Raw genomic sequence first — 23,805 nt, 5'->3', positions numbered from 1 at the left:
GTATTTCCCTTTCTTTGTTGGACTGTCTAAAGACACTTTAGTTGGATGACGCAACCACAGTGAAGGAGTGACATGAGCCAATGCTAAAGTGATGTATGTAGTGATGTAAGAACCCAGAGGGACTTCATGAGGTGGAAACGGTGCTTTTAAATTGATGTTTAATATGTTTACACAATAGTGCATACATGCTAAATGAAAATATTTATTAATGATTGAGGCATGGACCCTGTCTTGAGACTAAAGTAAACATTGTCACATAAAAAAAAAATTCTGTGTAAACAGCAGAAGAGCTGAATAAATATTCAGATTCAAACGTATTTAGAAGAAAGCCGAGCAGCAAAGTTAAAGAGGATATTCAAACACAGTCTTAACGTTCAGAAACAATCAAGTACTAAACCAGTATTAGAAATATGAAACCAACAGGATGTAATACTGGTTCAGACGTTAATTGCTCTTAAAGGTTTAGACCAACATGATTTAATGTTGTATGGGAACTTATTTTTTTGGGAGACATGGGCTGGCATTCATTCCAGAGGACCTGGTTTTGGACTGCTGTCTATTGAGAGAACCAAGGGGGGACTGAGTGTCATAAACGGAGCATATCCTTGAGTAATGTGGTTGCATATTTAAGAAAGAATAAATCATTAAAGCTTCAGTAATTCAAGGTCAAAGAGCGAGCAGCTTCTTTTTCAATAGATGAGCTGGATAAATTATGCAGGAACCCCTGTTCGGGGAGGTGTTTGAACATGATATCTTGCATATTTCTATGCACACAAATGTAACAGTTCAGCAGTTTTAAACTGATACACCATTGACAGTGAAAATACTCTAAATTGCGTCTGAAAATAAAAGCTTGACATGCACTCTGGAAGCGTAGCACATACTTACATATTTTCTTTTATACACTCTCTGGTAAATGTTGGGTGACTAATAAGGGCAGCATCTCTGCAGATTCCCCAAACAGTTGTTGTCTTGGTCAAGTGCAATCGGGTAGTTATTTAATATTTTAAATTGAATATTGACCCATCTTTTAAGTCAGTTTACTTAAAGATGCTGTTAACATGACTATATCCATTGATCCAGTAAAGTGAGTACTTGTTCCTGGAGTGCGAGCTATGAGCCTTTTCATGAACAGGATTATTGAATAGTGGACTGGGAATGAGGCAGGGGTGGCTCATGAAGCTGAGAGGGGGGTGATTGTTGCGATGCTCTAAAAATAGTTTTTCCTCCTAGCTGTGATATGGATTAAACTAACAATCAGAGTCACTTTTGTCATCCTCCGGTGTTGCCAATGAAAAACAAACATTTAATAATTACGCCACGAGACCAACATGCATGCAATACTGGCTCAAGCATCAGTGAGTGTCCTGTCTGTCACCAACAAAATAGGGTTTGAATTGACTCGCCTGACGGCACCCGAGTCTTCTCATGATGGTACACCTAATAATATGATTATTGATTTTAGTGGAATAACGGTATCAAAGTCATTCTGTTCTTCAATACTCACTAAGGAATAAGCAACAATTTTGCTGACAGCCTTGACGTTCACCTCTGAGAACAACATTTCTCCCTCCTGTACTTCATCGGCTCAAAGTGAAACATTAAAAGCTGGTTTCGGGTTAAAAAGGCAGAATCAGATGAAGCCAGTCTCAAAGAGCCTCTGGATGTGAAACTTTATCTCTTATTCCCCCCTTCAAGTTTTGTCTCTATTTTTCTAAATTTAAACCCTGTTCATTAGAACTAAAATCCTACTCTGCAATTCTACTCTTCTCTTCCCTCCACTTCTTGATGGATTAATCATTATATAAAAGCTTTGGTAATACAGACCTGTTGGCTGTATGCCGCCCTCTCACAGGTTACCCATACGTTTACCTGACCTGCAGTGTTGGACATGAATTACCTTTGCAGCAAACGATGAGCTTGGCTTCTCCAACAGGTCCCAGAGCTTCTGCCTCTTCTCGGAACAACATGTGGTTGTGAACTCCTCTCCGCCCCTGTCCCTCATGTTCTCGGCCTCTCTTTTCAGCTCCTCGTTCATCTGCTCCTTCTTCTGGTGGTACCTGGCCTGGCAGCAGGACTCCAGGTAGATCTCGTCGATGCCCCAGAAGTCCAGCTCTTGGCTGAACGAAAGGGCGCACATTTCCTCCATCATGTGCAACTTCCCGGTGCGGTAGAAGTTGAGAATGGATGTGAAAGCGCCAGGGTGCCTGTCAAAAAAGTACTCGCTGTTATCTAAGCTGTAGTCATCACATATCTCCATGATGGAGTCGTGGGTGTTGCAGTCCCGCAGCTTTCCCAGTCTTGTGCGGGGCAGCCTGTCCAGCGTCCTCCACAGGACTTCGTGGAGGAGGCCCCCGACGTTGAGTCTCACTCGACGGGTGTGGGTCTTGCTACGGAGGATGTCTATGGTGTCCGGTGGCAGCGACGTGGGCGACCGAGACCCCGTTTTCATCATTTTCACTCAAGTCACTTGTCCGCTCCAAAAGACTTGAAAATACAATCCGGCAGATTAAGAAGACATGGTCCTGTGGAAGACCGCATCAGGGCTCCCCCTCGTTCCTCCCTGTGGCTGTAATAACAGAAAAAAACATATTTAGGTGCCGTTGACCAGCCAGTGCCGGTGTCCTATAGTTGCAAATGTCAGGTGGTTTATCCACTCATCAGAGAAGCAAATAGATATTTTAATCAGCTTTAAGAGGCACAGCCGCTTTTCTTGCTGACAAGGGTGGCGGTGGGGGCGGAGAGCCGGGCCAATGATAAACTGGACTCCACTTGTGAGCGCTGTCCGGTGCTGAAACGCCCGTCTGTCACTCTGCGGACCGCTGTCGGTCGCTGTCCGGTGCTGAAACGCCCGTCTGTCACTCTGCGGACCGCTGTCGGTCGCTGTCCGCGGACTCTGGTGCTGAACCGTCTCTGGCGGGACAGCGATCAATCCCGACTCAAAGGCGAAGGTGTGAATGTGTCGCTCAACTGATATAGCGACTCGTACTAACTCGAGTTGATTGAGAGCCTATAACACCTTAATCAAAACCCTAACACTAGTTTCAGTTGACATATATAACAGTTTTGCTGGGCAAACATGCCCAAATAACTAGATTATTTTGCGCATTATATGAGTCATGCAAAACATCTGCAGTTGGGTAGAATATATATATGAATATACCTAAATAGACAAAGTAGTAAATATTCTAATGATGGTCAGCGACGCAGAGCACAACATATCAAAGTGAAACCAAGTGGGCTATAGCCTTATAAATTAAACCTGGCATTAAAACAATGAAGAAAGATACGTACGTGTGTCCCGTTTATGCCGATTCACCTCATGGACGGACATCAGCAACATGTCAAGAGTTAACGCGTAACAACTTGTTAGGTCCGCGAAGGTCTCCGGTGCTCTGCTGGGAGCCGGCGGAGGCATCGCGAGCTACGCGGCGACATTTCGGAGAATCTAACTGTTTATCAGTATGTCCAGCCCGCCCCGTCCACCCTTCATGCGGCGAATCAACACAAGTGGCCTCTTGAGAGTAACTGGGAATACTCGGTCTCCTCTACCCGCTCACAGTAGACTGAACGGGGATCCTGCAGGGAGCCGATTTCTCTCAGGCTCCTCCAGCGGCTGCAGCCAGTGTGAGTTTAACCCTCACAGAGCCAGCGAGCCACAGCTCATTTACATGAGAGCTGGCTTTCGACTCTCACTCTGCATAGTATGACCCCCCCCCCCCCCCCCTGTTGTACTTAAGGTATACTTGCTGAACAGCTACTACTTTATTCAGATGAGAACCTAACACTTGTTTCTATTTTTTGCTCTTACTTTATTGGCAATGATATGTTGTGGTTTCTTTCTTTTGACGAATGTACTTATTGTAAGTTGTTTTGGACAAAAAGCGTCTGCTAAATGCTCTAAATGTAAATGTAAATGTGTTATAGGCCAGCAAACAATGTTATAGGAACTCACACCCCTGGCCAGAACTGGATCATAAATCATTTGATCCATAACTGTTACAACAAAACTGTAATTGTACAGGGACTGTTGCATACATTTTAAATAGTTTGTCATGGTTATTTGACAATGCACAACGAATATTAACTTTATATAACTTTATATAAAACAATGTCGATATAGCTATTTACTGCCTGTAGTCCAGGCAGGGAAGTAGAATAATAAAATGGTAAATAAAAAGAAGTTAGACATTACAAGGTGAGTACCAAATGCAGTACTAAAGTCGACAATAAAAGCATACAAACACTAAGGCCACTGAACTCATCATTAAACCATAAGAGCCACTCATGCAACCTTCGTTTGGAGGCAGATCTACTGTAGTGTAAGGCCTCCGAGGAATAACAAGGCTTCTCTCGATGCTAGCCTGTGAATGCTCACTAAACTGCTTAGTGGTGAGAAATACAATATCTGATATACCGGTAAATACAATAGTTTAATCAGTCTTATAATCACACTACCTAACTGGCACACAGCCAGGCTCATTGGGAAACGTATTGAACTACACAAAAGGACTCAATTAAACCGAAGCTGTATTTAATGTGGCCTAATTGCTTCATGTTTTCCCTTTCTTAATCATGATGTTAACTTGTAAAACACCAGTAGGAAAAAGAGCTAGGTCGTTAGTGATCCTCTGCAAACCTGCATTGTACTTCCCAATCTGTGGTACACGGTGGATCTGCTCCTGTTAGTGGGCGATCAGTTGCTTTCCGAAGGACATATAAATCTAAACTCTGCACTCAGCTTCACTGTGCAAACAGCAGTCATGTGTCAGTGTTACAGATGTGTGGCCATCTCTGTTTACTGTACAGCCAGTGTCCTCATCACGCTCACGCTCTCTATGAACCATGCGCCACAGCGGAACTGCTTAAAGCTCCTATTTGTTAGTTTCATTCACCAAATAATAATGTGAGTTGCAGCGCGAGAGTATATACGACTGTAATGGACCCACCAATCATTTCACCCACAACCTCAAAGAAATGTGACAACACAACATTGAACACAATGTATTATTTCCATTTATTGATAAATAAAATAATTATATACTGTATATTATAAATATAGAATACAAAAGTACAAAGGGAATGTAGACACTATAAACAATGTGCATGTGTTGAAATGTGCAGAGCAAATCTGTGTTTTTGCCCATTTTTTTAAAGTCTTGGGAGTGTATTCCTCGGTTTGTATCGGACAAGCAAGTCCCCCTCTGGTTGTAGCATCCCAAATCCATAACGACTGGCAGCTACCTCCGGCATCTGAGCATTTGGGTCACGCAGCTCCAAATCGTAGTTAGTCAACACTACGTAAACAAACCTGAAGAGTAAACACAGATGAGACATGAAATTAGAACGTTCAAGACAACAAACTCCTCCGGCGTGGAACATTTTGAGGTCTTAACCGTTTGTGGAGTTACATGGTGCACTACTTCACTTCACTAGGACACTCACTGTCTGATGGTATTGATGGCAAACTGCTTTCCCACACAGCCATTGGTCCCTGCTCCCCATGGCATGGTGTAATATTTCAGCCGCCTCCCTCCTTTATAAAAATCTCTCTTCGCCGATCCATCCTTGTTCAGGAAGCGATCGTACTTGTATTTCTGGAGAAGAAAACACATTTAGAGATGAGCAATTACAAAGGACATTTTATTACATATATATACATATTGATCATACTGTTTGATGTCTGTTGGTTTGTCTAATTTCTGGTGGACTGAGTTCCTTAATGCATCCTAAATGCAATGTCCTTCCCACGCCTATTAGCAGAGTTTCTGTTCCCGTGCTCAGATAATCCCTCTATGGTCCACCGGGTTTGACCTCTCACTGAGTAATACAGGGTCAGCTTTGCGTAGGCTTTGATTGCACCTTACATAAACAACCCCGCTAATTACACTTCTTTGCATCCAACTCGTCTCAAAGACAATTACTACTATTTCTGTTGACAGCGCGGCGAGGTTTTGGTGGAGTGAAGAGGTTGGAAATGTGTGACTTGAACAAGACAGGGCAACAAACCTGTGGCTCGTGGTGAATCTCAGGGTCCATTTGAGGGCTGTTGAAGGGGAACAAACATACTCGGTCTCCTTTTCTTAGCAAGTACTCTTGGCCATTAGCCATATGGAGGGTCTTCTCCTGCACTACCTCCCTGGTGATGAAGGGGGCAGCAGTGAGTCTAAGTGTCTCTTCCAAGACGCTATCTGTGGAGAAGCCGAAATTAATGTTGTTAATAATGAGCAGCAGCATTTGTCCTCATCTGCAATATTTCACAACTTTTTGTGACATTGTTACTAATCTGCTCTGTTGAGTAGAAGACACAACACCCCCACTACCCATAAATGTTTCTCTGTTTACACAAGCCGGGATCAAGCCCTCACCAAACACAGGGGTGTTCATAGGTCGGTCCGGTAATGAGGTCTCTGAGGTTTCCATTGGTGAGATCCCACTGAACTCCTTCTTCACCGCTGTCAGAGCTTCAGGATTTGTCAATAAGTAGCCCAGGAGCCAGAATGCAGCAGGACCAACATTACCCTGAAAACAAAGACCCACATGAAGACAACGATAAGGTTGTTGCTCTCACTCTGGCGTTGCGTAGTAACGGCCTAGATGGTTATTTGGTAAAAGCAAATAAGAACATCGCATGACAGCCATAGAACTCACGTCTATCTTTTGATGGAGTTGCAACAAAGCATGCATTTCAATGATGTTAATTGTTTAATTAATTTAAGTTAAATAAAATAAAAAGGCCTAATGAATCTTTAGTGCTGACAAGATAAAAAATAAGCGCTTCCTTTAATGTGTCTGGGATGAAAGGAGCCGTGCTCTGGATCGTGTCACGTCTGGCAAAGCTCAACACGGTAATGGTTTACTTAATAAGGAAAGTCATTGGAAACCAGAGGTCCCCTGCCATCTGCCTGTGTACAAGGGCAGGAGAAGCTATGACTCGGGTTAGTTTTACAAAGAACTGCAGCATTGTCTGCCGGGAGTAGACACACAAAATAATGCACACAGGAAATTTAAAGCACTGAATAAGAGGCCATAGAATTGTCTCTTAAGTCAGAGCGAATAAGCCACGAAGAGTAATTTAATGCCGACATAAAAACACATAAACTTCACTGATGATAGAAGTTGTTTAGTTAAATCCTTTAAAAACATGCACCGCGAGAACACCACTCTATCCAAACCTTTGGCAGATGTATCACAGACCAAAATCTTTCAAATATTTCATGGTTTGAACTTAATAAAACTATACTGATACTTTGTTATTACTGCTATAACTGTCCAACAAATCATCGGTATTTCCTGCAAAGTTTTTAGTTAAAAGTGAGTAAGCAGTCGGAAGGGAAAGTCAAATGTTGAATGAATGATCTGATCAACATATTTGATGCAATAAAGCCCTCCAGCAAAGCAATAGGCAGGATTTTATGAGTAACAAGTCAAAACCAGCTCAAATCCATTCTTTTCTCTCACATGGGAACAGATGCACGTATGTGGACACAAGTTGCCATTTCTTTTAATTTGAGGCAATAAATAGTCACAACAACATTCAGCCTTTTAAAGCCTTTTGCTCCATTACAAGCTTCTATCTTTCCCACTCAAAGGCAGAATATTTGCTGCAAAAGCAGAAGTGAACAGCGCCCTCGTGTGATAAATCAGAGTACTGAACAGTGGTGGAAGAGGTTCTCAGATTTCTGTACGTACAGGTGCCAATACCACAAGGTCAAAATACTCCACTACAAGTAAACGTCCTCTATTCAAATTCTACCTTAAGTTAAAATACATAGATTGTTAATACTGAAGTAAATGCATAAGTAGCATTTTATTGTTGTAGCTCGTCAAGATGGGACTAGTTTTAATTGCCTCTGGTACAGTCAGTTAGTTAGGGGGGAGGGTGATTAATGGGGTTGAAGAAGAAAAAAACAAACGTTCTGCTGCATAATTTTCTATTTAAATGAAAACATTGAGTTTTTTAAAGAGGGAATGTCTTTCAAAGACACCTGAGACTTGATTGGGGCCTCCACTACATGCTGTTTTCTGTGTGTTAAAGGCCACATGCTAAAAGAGTTGGGGCCCATTGGTCTACAACAATGTTTTTTTAAATTTTCTAAGCATATTATATTTTCTTTCAGGTTAAATCTCAATTTGCCAAGTAACTATGTGCAGCTATCGTGTTAAAGTACCGTGTGGCATCAAGTTCATCTTTTTAATCTCTAGAGGTGATTTCAATCTGAAATTCTTGCTTTGTACACACAGAATCTTCCTCCAGGTGTCTGACTCACCTGCGTGGCCCAGAGTTGCATCAGTACAGCTCTCTTCTGGGTCTCTTCATCGGCCCCCTCCTCCTGCAGGAGCCGCCTGTAGTTGTGAAGCCAAGGGCTGGACCCCGAGCCCTCCGCCAGACCCGCTGGGGCCAGAAGCTCCCACAGTCTCTGCCGGACCCTCCGGGCTGTCCTCTTCTCCTCTGTCAAACAGATAAACATCACAAAGTTAGTGATCGAGTGACTCACAGGCAAAACATAAACAGTCGACATCAATGTGAATTAAAAGGCCAGACACAAACAAATACTATGGTGCGTAAGAGGCGGGAGGGGAACATTATTTCAGGTGTAAATTCCTGGAGGAGGTGCGCGATAATATTGTATTTGGCTGACTTTCCTGTTTGTGGGTGGAACAAATGCAGTTCCAAACAATGATAGAGGCCCAAAAGAAAGTCAAGGCCTTGGGAAAATAAGGCGTAATAGTGAGCTACCAGTAACGGATGGATCACAGTCTGTCAACGAACAATCCTGACAGTCTTCCAAATAAAAACAAAAGGACAATCTGCCAGACGTTATGTAAGCAGGAGTAACTTAAACTCGCCATGGCAACTGCAAAACAGTTGCTCTGAACAGCCATTAATGATGTCAAAGCACGTTCGTGACGAACGTTAACATTGAAAACACACATGACGTCCTCTCCTGACTCATGGCGTGTAATGTTGATGATCCAAATCTACTCACGATCGAGCACCGCTAAGACAGTTTTCATATGAAATCATCGTTTCGGTCACAATGCTCTCAGGTGGCTGAGGAGTGGGATCAACTGACGAAGAGTATCAGTGGCCATGTGAGGCGAAGCGTTTAACTGCTACCTGGCTTTAGTGTGCCTCTCGCCATCTTGGTTAAGAGACCGTCAAACTTCTTGTACTCCGCGTAGACACTGGAAGGGTCGGTGCTGTTGTTGTTCTGTTCCCCTCCGAACAGCGCCAGGTACCCCGCCCTGCAGAGAGGAGAGAGAGACACAAGTGTGGGAATGTGCGGGGCTCTCCTTTCTTAAGCCGCGATGGAAAGATAACCAGCCCACATAGTTTTTGCCATTTGATAGCACACACATGCGATCCCTTTTCAACTGGTATTTTTCCACTGGCCCACACAAGGTGCAGTGTCTCCTAAATGGTGGATGTCACCCTATCTCAGTAAACACTACTACTACCATATACTGTTTCACATTCCAGAATGATTCTGGCTAAAAAAAGGTTTGACCCGAAAGTTGACCCGGAACATTTGCCATAAGTGTGCTGTCATCCTGCATTTTTCACACGCTGTTTACAAACAGAGGACCGCAGGACTGACTGGTGTGTAAACTGTTTAGAACATGAATGACATGAATGCTTCTTTTAACATAGTTGGGAGTGTGTGTGTGTGTGTGTGTGTGTGTGTGTGTGTGTGTGTGTGTGTGTGTGTGTGTGTGTGTGTGTGTGTGTGTGTGTGTGTGTGTGTGTGTGTGTGTGTGTGTGTGTGTGTGTGTGTGTGTGTGTGTGTGTGGGCGGAGGGGGCACTCTTACTTGAATAGTAAGCTGTAAGAGAAGTTGAACAGTCCCTCCTCTTTCCAGTCTTTCTGGTTCTGAGGAATCTCGGCTCTCAGCACGGCCTGCAAGTGTCTGCTCATGTTGGTGTTCAGGGCGGCCAGATTCATTCCCAGGAGGTGCCTGCGGATACAAAACAACAAAGGCAACGAGGTAAGACTAGGTAAACTGCGGTACTATGGAGGGGAATCCTGTAATTCATGTCATACTGATGGATGGCGTTCACGTGACGCACATTGTGAAAACAACTTGTTGCTTTTTTAACACCAAACGAGAGGAAATCACATAAAACTCAGATGCAACCTGAAGTGTGAGCAAACATCAATCTTTAAACCTCTCTTTGATTTATCAAGAAAATAAAAAAGACCCAAAAATAGAGTTACAAAAATAGAATTACAAAAATAGGACGGGGATTTTTCACAAACAAGCACAGTGAAACTCTCCACGACACTCGAGTGGGAGGAATTTCACAAACAAACTTCTACATTTACATGAAATGAAAATGAAAATATCCAGTACAAGCTTTCAGTTTAGAGTATAAACTTAATGAGGACATACTTTTTCATCATCTCTTTTGCTTTCGCCGGCTGGTGATACGGGAGCCGCAGGTTGAAGATCCTCTCCATGAGCACCTGTGCGTAGCGACTGAAGTCCAGGGAGTCTGAGTCATTGATGACCGTGTCGTACGAGTGCGGATCCAGCAGCACCGTCACATAACGTCCAGCAGCACGCACCTGGAGATCAGCAAAAGTCAAATCGTATGAGAGACATAGAGCAACCATTCTTTTTGCAAAACACCATTAACATATGAATATTATCTCGTACCACAACCCTTTGTTGTAATTATTGTTATGTAGCTTATATCTTTAATGTGTTGTACGTTTTTAAGCAAAACAAATTCACCCCAGTTCATTTGATTTCTGATGACATCCAGCAATTCCTACAACTTTTTAATAATTGCAAAACTTATGATCACATTTCTCAGAAAATAATTTGATATCAAATATCAAACAAATTTTGGAAAATCATAGTGTATCCTAAATTCTCCCACTACGTTTAGCCTCTTGTAGATTCGATTTTAGAAGATAAATACAAACAAAAAGGTCTGGTTTTAAATGAATTGCACAGGAGCTTCTAAAGCATCAGAACTGGCTACCAAGCATTCAATAATAATACATTATTATTGTAAAATTTGAAGAATGATTTTTTTAAACGGCAGTTAAAAAAACAATCTCACCTTGGGTTCCATAGCTGATCCATCTATCATACAATCTCAATATCTATATTGTCTTCTTCATTGATTTTTCTGAGCAGTTTAAAGATTTTAAAGCTGAACTTTGACACAAATATGAAGTCCTTCAAGATGCTGAGATGGATTCATACAGACATATGCACATCATCTTTATGTTTCATCTACTCACTGTGAAAATGTCGCCGTGTTTCAGCTTCATTCGGTTTAAGAACTTGGAAGCATCTTTTCCAAACTCGAGCGCGTGGCCTAACCATGGGATGACTCCTTTGTCTAGAGGCGGATCATTCTTGGATCTGAAGAAAAGATATTAAAAAAAAGTTAGGCGACAGTTAAATGTGGGGACACAACTAAACATCCTGGACAATAAACAGCAGTGATTCTATCTCATTGGACACGCATGACCTTTGTTGTGTGCTACATCGATATAACAATAGGATTTGGTGTCAGTGCACTCTGTCTTGTTATGACTCCCCTCTTATCGTGAGATTGTGGATACAGAGGTAAAGTTAAAAAAAATAAATACATTTTTTTTTTTTTTTTTTGTGATTTACAATTACCTCAAAGCAAAACCAAAAGCAGTGAAGTGTAAGTGTAGTTTAACCACATTCTTTACACTGGAGAAGCAACAGCCTACTAAACTAATAACATAAAAATGTTGTTATCGACACACTTCCTAAAAGTAGCCTCAAATTGATGTTAAAACTAATTTACTACACAATTTACATATATAACAAACAAACAAAAGTTCACAAGAACACATTCAGTGTCACCGGACTATTTTCCCTGCGTCCTTTCTCGAGCAAATATATTAAAGTGTTTACTAAATGTCTGCAGGACAGTACAAGTCAATGGACGGGAAGCTCACCTCGATCTGTGCGTGAGAATAAAATAAAGCAGGACAGCTTGCAGGAGCAGAAAAATGGTCCAGATCATCTCGTGTGTGTGTTTACGTTCCCGCTGCGCAGAGGCAATGGAGTCCCCAGGGCTCCCACATGGCTTTTTATCCGCCGCGACGTCACGACACCGTCATCCCTCGTACTCGCAGGCCACGCGCGTTGCTACAACACATGCCAGACATATGAACTGCAAACCGCGATGATCCAATCCTTTTGATTGGCAGGAGGAAATAAAACGTAACTCCACTTAATGCGTGACTCTGTTCACCTACACTCAATGGGCCAGTATGAATAGCACTTGACCTAGAAAATATGTAAATAAATATGTTGGCATTATCCTTTAGTTGGATTTCAGATGATGGGGAGGCATCAGCTGTTATATCTGAACGAATTGGAAAAATGGTCTTGCTCAAACTACAAATAGAAGGCTATCCTATTTACAACACAATCGTTTTATAACTCACAGAAGAACCTTCGGTTTATGTCTTTGTGATGCTGTTAAATTTTGTTTTTTTCCATTAGATGCATTTGGAATATCCCTTATCTGAACAGGGTTAGGCAATAGTTTACTAAATGTTCAAGGAAGTAAGTTATAATCCTGCATGCAGGCATTCACGCACACCGTGTTATTACTGTCACTCAGCCTGAGTCACACACGAATCCTTCCTTTTTTGCTTAATATCAGCTGATATTACCTTCATGTGGCCCAGCCTGCTGCGTGCTCTGATCAGCACATCAGCAATGGATGAATGAAGGGAAAAGTACCAATTCTACAGGTAGATGTTAAAAGAAAGGAGAGGGGAAAAAACATACTCAAATAATAATAATAATAATAATAATAATAATAATAATAATAATAATACATAAAAAAGTACATCTGCAGGCTTAGAGTCTTTGTTGTAAATGTATCACTGACAAACAACGTGTACCATGTGATGAATATTCAATATCAACTCTGCATTTTGTTTGAATCTTTATTATTCAGAACAATATGGCAATGTGTAGCTCCAACAGGTGGTCGGTGAAACAATGTTTAGCAGGTTTCTGAACAGCAATATGACAAATGAACGGCCTCAGTTAAACAGTGTGAGAACCACTAAACTGTTGCTGAACTTGGGGTGGAAATAAGACATTTTTCTCTTTCCTGTTAGCCGTTTATCACATTGAACCAATAAAGAAATACAAAAACTGCTTGGCGAGCTTGACCACAGAACCTCAATTAAGAAAAAAAAATAAAAAAGCGTCAACTAGAATCTGTAAAGAGAATATAAATAATATTGATACAACATGGCCTCAAATATAAACTCAGTACTTAAACGCAGGATGTGAATTAATGGAGCTCCTTGTCCCCCTTCTCATCCGCCGTAGTAACCGTTGCTCGTGATTCATAGATATCCTCTGGAGTTTGGCCAAACACGGCCTCCGTCCGCTTGAGGATGTAGACGCCGGCATGTAAACCCCCGACATTCACCCAAACAGTGTGCAGCTTCCTCCACAGTCCTCCCATCCTGGAAACCGCCTGGAGACGACAAGATCTCTGAGCTTAGACAAATACAGCTGGTTAAAGTCTTCTTCAGTGACTCAGAGACGGAGCTGAGATAAACCTGCATCACTCAAACTGTGGTGGGATTATTTAGAGATCATTTCAGGGTAAATTGATTCTGCAAACATAAACATACAAACATAAAACACCACTGGCATCTACAATCACAAGTGATGGATTGTAAGAAAACCAATTTCACAATGCTGTTTTATTATATAAATATTAATCATTATTTGAGTTTGACCAAATCCACAATAGACCACAAAGGTGGTAAATGGTAACGGACCCATGACCCGTTTGGAGGTCCAAAATCTTCTAAGCACACATTTGATTCTCCATTTTACTCAACACTTCTTTTTTCTTTTACTCAAATCTCTCAAAAGTATATTTCCACTACTAGCATTATTCTTTTTATAGAACTTTCTGTTCCCTAAATGATGACTCCTAAGCAAGCTTGGTGATCCTCTGACTTTCCACTAACGCCACCATCTGGTCAAAATTATAATTGCTCAATACTTTGGTTTAGAACCAAAAGCTTGCAAAACTACCAACATTTGCATCAGACCCAGCTGTACTGTGTTTAGTCTTAAGTAACAAATGTTAGCATGCTAACATGCTAAACAAAAATGGTGACCATGGTAAACATGAGACCTGCTTATTGTCGTTTGCGTTTAGCTCAATGCTCTGTTACAGAAGTACAGCCTCAGAGTTTATTGTACTAAAATGCCATATAGATATGATAATTTAAAAGAACAGATGTTCAGTCACATGAAAAATAACACCATAAGAAGTGTGCTTCCAATTGTTGTCTCTTTTTAATTATTTTTGACAGATTCATATTGACTGGGAGTTAATCGCTTTCTAAATCAAAGGCATTTGAGTTAGATAAACACTTCTACAGATATGATAGACATGCTTTCTATTCTATTCTATTTCTGGCTCGCAGTCAGGGACACTTTAAATGCTGTCCCAGGTAACGGGTAGTGCTCAAGTATTATATGTGCTAGGCAGCTCCTGGCTTCAGTGAAATAACGAGACGTTGTAGTTTAGGGAGCCTGTCCACTTCAAAGCCATTTATTTCTACTGTGTTTAAAGGATGTTAAGCATTTTGGTCTACGACTATTTCATCTATTTGAATTGTGTTGACTTCCAGGCCTGATGGTGAAGATTGTAACCGTGTTTAATTTATTTCCATAGACACACAGAATGTCCTTTGGGCTTCTGGTTAAACAGAAATATAAAGTAGCATTAACCAAAAGACAGAAAGCCAATCTAATAGCAAAAACAAAAATTGATTACTGCACGGATGTACAGACTGGCAAAAAGTGACTGTGGTCAGCCTCTTCATTTAAATTAACTATACAAATGTCTTTAATGGCTTCATTTTATACTTGTACACACTGTGCATTTGCTCTAATCTTGACACACCTCCATCTCAAGCTCACCGAGGTGTGGAGAAAGCAAAACCATTGATTATACAAGGGTGGAGATAAAAACTAAATTGTTCTCGGGAGGAGCATGGTATTTAAATTGTGTATTGTCTAGTAGGAACACGCATCTACTCGAAGGCGGCGCATCAGAGGGCACAATGTATTGTGCTGCTGAGCAGGTCCATCTACCTGTTCTCAACCCAGCATAAATGAATAAAATGTACCACAATACCAATTATTATTATGAGCTTAGCATCAGGACAAATGTTCCCTCTTTTCCTCATCCAACAGTGATTAAAAACAGCATCAACTGGTGTCTGTTTTCAACCCCAAAGAGGCATCATGTGTCCCAAATGATGCAGCTGGTGATTAAGTATGTTGCCTCTGTGTTTGTCGATGGACCTCTCACACATTTCTTCATCGGTTTAATGCCTTTTTGTTGTTCATGCTGCCAGTTTATTGGTGTGAGTTAGGTACTACTTCAAGAATAACAAGGCTACTGGGAAGGGCACTTGATGTTTCCCTATTAGTAAGTCTGCTGCATGCACTGGCTGCACTGACAACAGGCAAACATCCAGAATAAGATTCTGATTAAGTAAGCGACAGTTACTAGGAAGTCGGTGACAGGACAGAACTAGCATTGTGATTTATCCAACAGTTCTCAAGCATTATATTTCCCCAGAAGAAGCCTTAGCTGTGCACCTGGAATCTGCCCGTGCAATAACATTACCTTGGAAAAGCATTTCTTGTCCTGTGTCAACAAGACAGCCTTTCCTGAGCCTGGGGTGCACACACGGGCCATTTCTCTCAGACAGGAGGGGTACAGGTCCCAGTTCTTCTTTCTGGAGCCCATTCTGCAAGAAAGCAATGGAAATGGTTAGCGTCAAATTGCTAAAAGATAAATCCACTGAGTATTTTGTTTCAAAATCCAATGTTCAGTTAACAGCTAGAGCACAGTTGTAGAGTCAGCCTAAACCTTGGATGGGACATTAAAGTATCAATTATACATACTTTTTAATCAACTATGTACTATACACCACTGTTATTATGGTACCTCTTCCCAAAGGGCATGTCCGTGATGACGATGTCAACAGAGCCAGTCTTTATGGGTAAATTGCACAGATCCCAACGCACTGTGTCAATGGGCAATCCAGATGCCCTGTTTGAAAAGAGCAAAGACATATTTTACATCATTATGATAATCATCACCTACTCAAAATGTAATAATGTCCTCATGACATGTGCCCTCTCACCTGCCCTTCTCTGCTCTCCATTTCTGGATGTGACTCACATTATTGACTGTGCGGTTAACTGCCATTTCATTGTTGTCACCGGCAACATAGAATGAACTGCTAAATTCAATGGCCCCCTGGTGAAGAAAAACGTGATATACATTAGTTTGTTTTTTTAGAAAAGGTACAAGGTTATGAGTACTTTCTGATCATGTGACAGGTGAAGTCTTCGGTCTGCTATTTGCTCAGGAAGATAAATGTAATGTGGGTCAATGTGACTTGCTCAGTGGCAGTGAGGCAGTGCATTGTAAAGATTTTTCAGTGCAAGATATTAGACAAATGACATTATACCATAGAATGTGAACAAATCATTAGGTTATTGGAGAGGGTTTTAACAATACACTTGTTTTTATTCTTTGCACTAAATGTTTTTTGTCTTCATCTAAGCAATATTGCAGTCTAGGAACAGAAGTTATGTCTCACCTCCAATGGTATAGCTCCAGTCCCGCACATTGGATCAAGTATTATATCTGATGCCTGAGGTTTACACAGCCTGTCAACAGACAAAGTATGAATACAGTATAACAGCAGTGCAATATGATAGGATTTATTATCATATGGACTCATTTTATACATATTCTCCTCAGAGGCCCACAACGTGATTCTGGTCCTGACACGCTCCTAAATGCCTGCTGCTTTAACACATTAGACCCCATTAATTTGAGCACTTCCCATGCAGATTCACTTTACACACACATTCCTACTCTCCACTCATGCCATCATAAAACTAGAATTCTTTTCTAAAAAATATTAACTAAAATTAGGACTTTTACTTGATTTCATTGCGTCTGATCATTTTCTAATAGCTGACTGAAGTAAGTGGGAAAGATACGCTCATCAACTGCACATCTAGCACAGTTACACCTGCAGAAGCAGAGAAAGAACAAAACGTGTTTTGTTTCACATTCAAGTACCTGTCTAATTGTATTAATTATAATTAGTATCATTAATTTTGGATTATACTCTGGAGCTGCTGTAAAAAACAATAACATTAGTGGTTTGTGTTTTCAACTCAGGACATATAATACTCTACTTGCGTACAGTGTATTTAAATGGACTATTAAAGTAATGACTCATTTGTATCTGGGCTCATGGCCTCTTTTGTACAAACAAACCATTGTCCACCCTCTTTTATACCTAAAATTATTGAAGGCTCTGAACTTGTTCAATGAACCCTCACAGTTGACCTCTCATCAATGAATCTGGCATGTATTGGCACTAATATGCTGATGATGCCCAATACAAACATCTAAATATGACCCGAATCAGAACAAGCGACAAAACTGAATTTAATGGGTGGGCAAACCTGGTTCAAACCTTGACTCAAGTATGGAGGATAATATATCGAGAAATCTAGATAAGGCACGCGGATCATCACCTCTGTGTGTTAGATCTACTAAATCAATTAGACAAACTGGGGTTTTAAAACTATATGAAATATAAACAAGTGCAGTTTAACCTGTTACATGATGTTTATTTATTATTAATCGTTATGGAACATGCTGCTAAGCAAACGTTTTGATTCTATGTATGTTGTCATGCCTTAAAATGAACACTTGGTTGATCTTGGATGACATTGATGATATTGGATACGCCTGTTTTCAGTCAGGGCAACCACCTAGCATGTCTGATATCAGGGGGAAGGATTGTTGAACAGCCGCACCTAAGTTTTTTGGAAATATTTCAATACAAAATACTACCAGTAGAGACGTATTGATCCTTTTATTCTCTCTTTCAGTTGACCAACCTTCCTTTGCATGAGTTCAAGTTACGGGACATTACTCCATTTCCTGATGAAGATAATTTAGTCATCCATGCTTCTCATCCATGTGTGGCTATTTGTGTGCGTGGGAGGAAGCAAACACATCCATATCTGCTGTTACTGTCAGCCAGTTTTTTGGTCACCAACTCTTCCTCCCTTCCCCAGAACCTTGGTAACTGTCCAAGCTTACAGTCACCTATCATTACGTTTTCTTTTAAATGACTAACGTCAACCCAACCTTCCCTTTGGTAACCTTATTAAACAAACTCAGGAACTCCAACATTTCCTCATAACATTCCTGATACATTGGAAAACCGAGCTTTGTGTTGCAGAATTACCTGAGCATGCCGTAGCACAAGGTAGACCGCAGGGTCGTGGGTCCAAAGTGACTGATGTTTCTCCTGTGAAGACTCTCTTCTGTGAGTGCAATGCCGATCACCATCTCTTCGTTGTGTATGTTTAATAACACCTACAGTACAGGAACATACAGATCACTAGTGAGCTACAGAACATTTTCATACTCTATGGAGTTGAAACAATCATCAGAAAATCCATCACCAACTGTTTTGAGTTGGATTAAGTGTTTCTTAGCAGCCTGCTATGTTTGTTTCCATACAAGCATTTAAATATCAGTTGAGAACGGGCACTAAAATGGAATTTAATCTGTCGACAAACTGCTGTTTTGGTAGTCATCACATTATGGGAATAGCTTGTCTTCATAGAAACTGTTACTAATCAGTTGTTTTTCTTTCTTTTGTTAATCCTTAAACCAAACATGAGATAATGCTTTGAAAAGTCATCTGAGCAGGCAGAGGTTTTTTTTGGCCAGTGTGACCGTATTCGCTTTGCATCAGCCCAGTCTGAACATGCATGCCTACCTCAATGTCAAACTTGGTCATATCTGCTTTCCACTGGAAGAATTCTTGCACGGCTCCACCAAAGTCTCTAGCTGCCTCATTAGAGGAAAAGCTGTGCTTGTCTCCGGCCCGGTTGCACGTCACGCGGAACTTAAGGACTTTGGCCTTGTGTGCCGCCTCCTCTGTGTCCTGCGCGCTGGTTTCCGTGCTCTCCGCCTTTGTCTGGCTTTCAGCAGTGGACTCCTCCGCCTGTGGTGGCTCTTGCTGCTCGGAATCAGCCACAGTTGCAGCAGAGGCCTCACTATTGGGTTTGACTTTGGTGCCATTTCCTCCTTTCCGGTAGCCTTTCTTCTTTTTTAGGGTGCCATTTTGTTTCCAAACCTCTAAGGCATTAGCCCAGGGGAGTTCGGAGGCAAGCTGCTGCATTTCCGACAATGTCTCCTCCTGCAAAAAAACAGTGTTTATTACACATGATGATAATGTAGTTAACATCAGCTACAACAGAATAATGCTGGCTGCAAGTTACCTTTGATTCTTTGAATTGGTAATGATCATATTCCTCAACCACAACAAATAGGTTGTCCACGGACCTTAGAAGATGGACCTACAAGAGGAATCAATGAATGGACGGACAGAAAGACAGATACACTTTAGGTGTAGGTTGTAGATGTGGGTTTTCTGTACACATTTGTTTACACCTGAAACACCTTGGCAGACAAAGGCATGCGCTGACTCCAGGTTTCCTACCTGGAAAAGCTTGTCAGTGGTTATTGGAAAGTATATGCGCCCACGATCTTTGCTGATTCGTGCATCGACCCCGATTTTCTCCTTGACCTCCTCTGCGGCCGTGTGCTCAAACCCTGTGGGCACGGTTGCTCCGATGGTGACGGTGATGACCCCCCCGGTGGTGGCATCATTCTCAGTGGAGGAATCGGTGGATGGTGCCCCCGTGTCCGGGCCCAGCTCTGCAGCCTCAGCTTCCTGGGAGGACATGCTGTATTTGTGGGCTGCACCTCAGTAGACACAGAGGTATAAATGGGGGTCCAACTACCACGGCTGGTGCCAAACTCAGAGGTTTACATGTAAGTTACCACTGGAGGGAGAATGTGAGAGAGAGAGGGAGAGAGGGAGAGGCATGCAAACTGTAAATACTGTCATACTCTAGCATCATGAGTCATTTGCAAGAGAGCAACCTGTTATTAAGCTCTACTGAGTCTTCTGAGTTATCATAAGTTAGCATGAAACACTATTTATCCAAACACAGTGAATAAACATGTAACGTTATTGCTGGAGAGGCAATGTTAACGGCTAACTTAGCTGACTAACGTTAGCTTTAAGGAGCTAAAAGGTTGTTACGACAAAATAAACAAGCTAACGTTAGCCACAGATACTGCTTTTATATTAAACCACTAGTTTGTGTGATAAATTGAACTTTCGCAGCGTTTGAAGCGTTGAGCTGAACCGTAGCAACCGATGATAACAGTTTAAGAGTTAGTTATATTTAACTTGCTAACTGGAGTGAGACCAACCTGTCAAACACGAGGCAACTACAAGTTTTCAATGAGCAGCAACAACACCGAGACTTCCGGCGGAAATCCTTCAAAATAAAAGAATACATTTGCCGATTTTCGCAGACTACGGTAAATGCCAAAATTCTTCTCAAAACCACACACTGGGAAGTAGTGTCTATAAGGTTTTATGCACAAGCTATGTCAAAAAACGTCTATGCACAATAACAATTTCTTTCTTTCTTTCTTTCTTTCTTTCTTTCTTTCTTTCTTTCTTTCTTTCTTTCTTTCTTAAACTGTAAACTATTCCATAGTTTTGTGTCTAGTACAAGACAAATTTGTATTTCTGAATATAATTCAGTATCAAAATGTTGATATTTATTTAGAAAGAACTTACATGACAAAAAAACAAAACAAAACAAACAACAATGGCAATACAGCTATAGTTGAAAAGGGATGCGTTTTTTATAACTGTAATTGTCCATATGACCCTCATTAATATCGATTAATATAGATTATTTCAACTATTACAAATCTTGACAAGTATGGTTTTGTTTTGAAAAGCAGAAGCCCAAACAGGAAATGTAGTTGACGCCAGCTGGTTTCAACTTGATGTGTGTGTCCATTCATTTTTACTGACTCCTTCCGGGTGCAGCTTTCCAATAACTGATCAACAGAGGGCGCCATGATATCATTTTTGAGCATAGTTTGAGGACGCTATACAAAACCATTCACCCTCCAGAGCAGAATAAGAGAGGTATGAAAAGAGACTCAACTACTACTTCACTTCACCACTATGAAAAGTGAAGTAGGCTCAACCTCAGGAGATCTAGTGGGAGGGAATAGAGAAATGAAGGAAGAAAACTACTTTCTGTCTGTAATTATGGGTTGATTACTGCAATCCATTCTATGAACAGCTTTCTAGATATTTTTCCAAATTAACTTAATCAGCCCGTCATTACATCAACAATGAACATTCAGTTGAATAAAACACATCACAGTCAAGGTGACAATATACATCCTAAAAGCTGTTTAAGTGGCTTACAATAGCAAAGCCAAACACACTGCCAATCATTATTTTTATTGGAAAATATTAGCTTCTCCCATGGTCATCCCATGGATCTTAGTCATGTTAATCTCCCTTCCAGATGTATTATTTGTGATTAATAGAGTTTATGAGAGTTGTTATGAGAATAGTGTTCTCCTCTGTTTCACATTTCCTTTTATGATGAAGTGAATCAAGATACATCTTTTAACAAGCACATGTGGGAGAAAATAAATACTAACTCTTATTATATTAACTGCACCTGTTTTCTAATTCACCATGGTAGTAAGTCAAATTCACAGCACTTAATTTATAGTTCTTAAATGTTTTATCTGCAGGACATTCTGTGAAAGAAGAAAGTCTGAGTCAAAGTCTGGTTCACGTCTCCACACTACTATAAACTGTTTTGTTGTTTTCTAACTTGTTGTTTCAGGTCATTCTTTCTAACTGATTAGTAAGTGTGAGGTCTGCGAGACAAGTGGGCACGTGTTCATGTCAGGGAAATGGGAAAATTCTTGCACAACAGACGGCCAGTCAGACACTCCAAACATTCGCTAACAAATGGCTTTACAAACCCATTAGCAGCACAGATGTCCTTAATACAATGAAGAGAAACTTCAGCAAGCAATGCACAGAACCTTCCCTCACGTTCTCTGCACTGAAACGTTTACTGCACATTATTCATCAGCGCTGCATGTCTGGCCGTCCTGTAGATTCAGGGAACCGTGTTACATCACATGCGGCCTATTGCAAGATTCCCCACAAGGCAAGAGCTTTTAGTCCCACATGTGTCTGTCCAAAGATTAATCTGGATGATGAAGAAGGAAAATATTGACACAGCCTAAGGATTTAGAGGTTAAACAGACACCGTAGAATGTTAACGTTGTTTATGTGAAGTCTCTTTGATTTGAAGCATACATTTTCACTGTTATTTGATATTCAGTACACAGTGATATGTATTCAGTGATAGTCAGTGGATGAGCAGAAATATTAGGAGTAGATTAATGTGGAGTGGATTTAAGATTACTACTGTCAAATGATCCACTCAATGTCAAATAAATGGTCTTGAAATGGTCTTGAAATGTAATAATAATATATTTTATTATATATAATTTAAATTAGCTACATGTGTTACTGTGCAAAAAGCAACAACTATTGTCTATGCATTTGCAGATGGGATAATAGCTGAAAAACAATGTGCATGCCTCAACACTTGTAAATGATTATCTATCACAGCATTCAGGCCCAGACTGGCTTCCAGGGTGGTATTTTTTCCCCACATGTTTGGTACGGAGACAAGAGTTCCCACTCTGCTTCTTTAGAAAGAAATAGTAAAAGGATCTCACAATAGCATCTTTGTGCCATAAAAGAAGTGAAGTCCCAGTTTCCCAGGCTTCTCCCCCCCAAGACACCTGATGAGAGAGGCAGGGGTGAGGAACAGAGGCATGGTGGGGAGGGATGAAGGCAGTGTGGAAAGGTTACCTCTGCTGACTTCTCTGTAGTAAACACAAACAAAAGCAGAACCCCCCCCCCGTCACTCTCCCTCGCTGTCACAGCCGATGTGTCACGGGGGAAATGTGTGCTTTCTCTGCTCCCCAGAAGTGCAGGTGATACATAACGCCCGAACCGCGAAGATACAGAAGACAGTGTGATGCAGTGAGACACATAACACAGGAAGACTCTCACCCAGTCTCTGTCTCACTGTCATATCTAGACACAGATACACACACACACACACACACACACTCACACACACACACATGCATTGCCGGAGGCCATTTAAAATTCCTCAGGGGCTTTTACTCCTGCGAAGGGGGCTGTGCTGCACGCTGTGTTCAATGGGCAGAAAATATCTTTGTACATCACAAGGCCAGCAAAGAATTCAAACCTGATTTAGAGGGAAAACAAGTGCCTATGAATATTCTTGAGGTGAAAGAAACACTGTAGACATCGTCCTCATCTCTGTAATTGTTCAATTAGACTCTCCAGGGCGACAATTGTTCCACCTGATTTGCCAATGTAACATCTTTCCTTTTACATTCTCTTTTAAGTCTGGGGTTGCTGTTTTCAAAGATGTTATTATTAATGCTATTAATATGAATATATTAATACTAATATTAATAAAAAATACAGTTTTATACGTTGATAATAAATGCTGGTTTATCACTCTCTATACGCCATCAGGTCTGCAGTTAGATGTGAGTAAAAAGGATGAATGGTCATTACTTTTTTATGTTCTAATAAGCCGTCTGCAGCAATGAGTGATACATTTTATGAAGTGTAAGTAAGATATTTTTGGGTGAGAAAAATGCTTTTTATCTGCTTTATTTTCCCCCAAAATGTGTAAAAAAACAAAAAAGAAGTCCTCTCAGCCATCAGCTTGAA

The 23,805-nt window shown here is 41.0% G+C and overlaps 3 protein-coding genes across 3 annotated transcripts in view; all 3 read right to left on the bottom strand.

The window, feature by feature from the left end:
• LOC311024192 (potassium voltage-gated channel subfamily B member 1-like) overlaps window positions 1–3,550 on the bottom strand; it is a 35,209-nt gene extending 31,659 nt beyond the window's left edge. Inside the window, exons 1-2 of the mRNA XM_084026493.1 lie at window positions 3,295–3,550; window positions 1,901–2,569 (exon numbers count right to left, since the gene is read on the bottom strand). Coding sequence (XP_083882619.1) covers window positions 1,901–2,455 — 555 coding nt within the window. The 5' untranslated portion in view covers window positions 2,456–2,569; window positions 3,295–3,550. The remainder of the gene's footprint in view (window positions 1–1,900; window positions 2,570–3,294) is intronic.
• A 1,448-nt stretch (window positions 3,551–4,998) lies between these two features.
• Window positions 4,999–12,068, bottom strand: LOC311032057 (prostacyclin synthase-like). The gene is made up of 10 exons (XM_084038665.1): window positions 11,953–12,068; window positions 11,257–11,380; window positions 10,394–10,569; window positions 9,815–9,958; window positions 9,122–9,249; window positions 8,271–8,452; window positions 6,369–6,522; window positions 6,010–6,191; window positions 5,446–5,597; window positions 4,999–5,311 (listed from the first exon to the last, which is right to left on the bottom strand). Exons 1-10 carry the CDS (start codon window positions 12,018–12,020, stop codon window positions 5,152–5,154), a joined length of 1,470 nt encoding a protein of 489 aa, XP_083894791.1. The 5' UTR covers window positions 12,021–12,068; the 3' UTR covers window positions 4,999–5,151.
• An 875-nt stretch (window positions 12,069–12,943) lies between these two features.
• On the bottom strand, window positions 12,944–19,960 carry thumpd3 (THUMP domain containing 3). The gene is made up of 9 exons (XM_084026506.1): window positions 19,615–19,960; window positions 19,394–19,471; window positions 18,889–19,311; window positions 18,349–18,479; window positions 16,672–16,741; window positions 16,210–16,325; window positions 16,011–16,115; window positions 15,687–15,810; window positions 12,944–13,502 (listed from the first exon to the last, which is right to left on the bottom strand). The coding sequence occupies exons 1-9, from the start codon at window positions 19,858–19,860 to the stop codon at window positions 13,314–13,316; spliced, it is 1,482 nt and encodes a 493-aa protein (XP_083882632.1). The 5' UTR covers window positions 19,861–19,960; the 3' UTR covers window positions 12,944–13,313.
• Window positions 19,961–23,805: the final 3,845 nt, after the last annotated feature.

The sequence above is a fragment of the Eutrigla gurnardus genome, assembly GCF_963514095.1.
Source record: "Eutrigla gurnardus genome assembly, chromosome: 2".
Taxonomy (NCBI): Eukaryota; Metazoa; Chordata; class Actinopteri; order Perciformes; family Triglidae; genus Eutrigla; species Eutrigla gurnardus.
This window is presented reverse-complemented; position numbering and strand designations above follow the sequence as displayed.

Bases quoted from the DNA above. Each gene is read 5' to 3' on its own strand.
- thumpd3 (XM_084026506.1), bottom strand. From the start codon at position 19,860: ATGTCCTCCCAGGAAGCTGAGGCTGCAGAGCTGGGCCCGGACACGGGG. The intron at 18,480-18,888 runs GTAGGCATGCAT...CCTGTACTGTAG, and splicing joins TGACCAAGTTTGACATTGAG to GTGTTATTAAACATACACAA. The intron at 16,742-18,348 runs GTAATTCTGCAA...GTCTGTTGACAG, and splicing joins TTGTGCTACGGCATGCTCAG to GCTGTGTAAACCTCAGGCAT.
- LOC311032057 (XM_084038665.1), bottom strand. From the start codon at position 12,020: ATGATCTGGACCATTTTTCTGCTCCTGCAAGCTGTCCTGCTTTATTTT. The intron at 10,570-11,256 runs GTGAGTAGATGA...GCTGATCTCCAG, and splicing joins AACACGGCGACATTTTCACA to GTGCGTGCTGCTGGACGTTA. The intron at 6,523-8,270 runs GTGAGTCAGACA...CTTTGTTTTCAG, and splicing joins TGCAACTCTGGGCCACGCAG to GGTAATGTTGGTCCTGCTGC.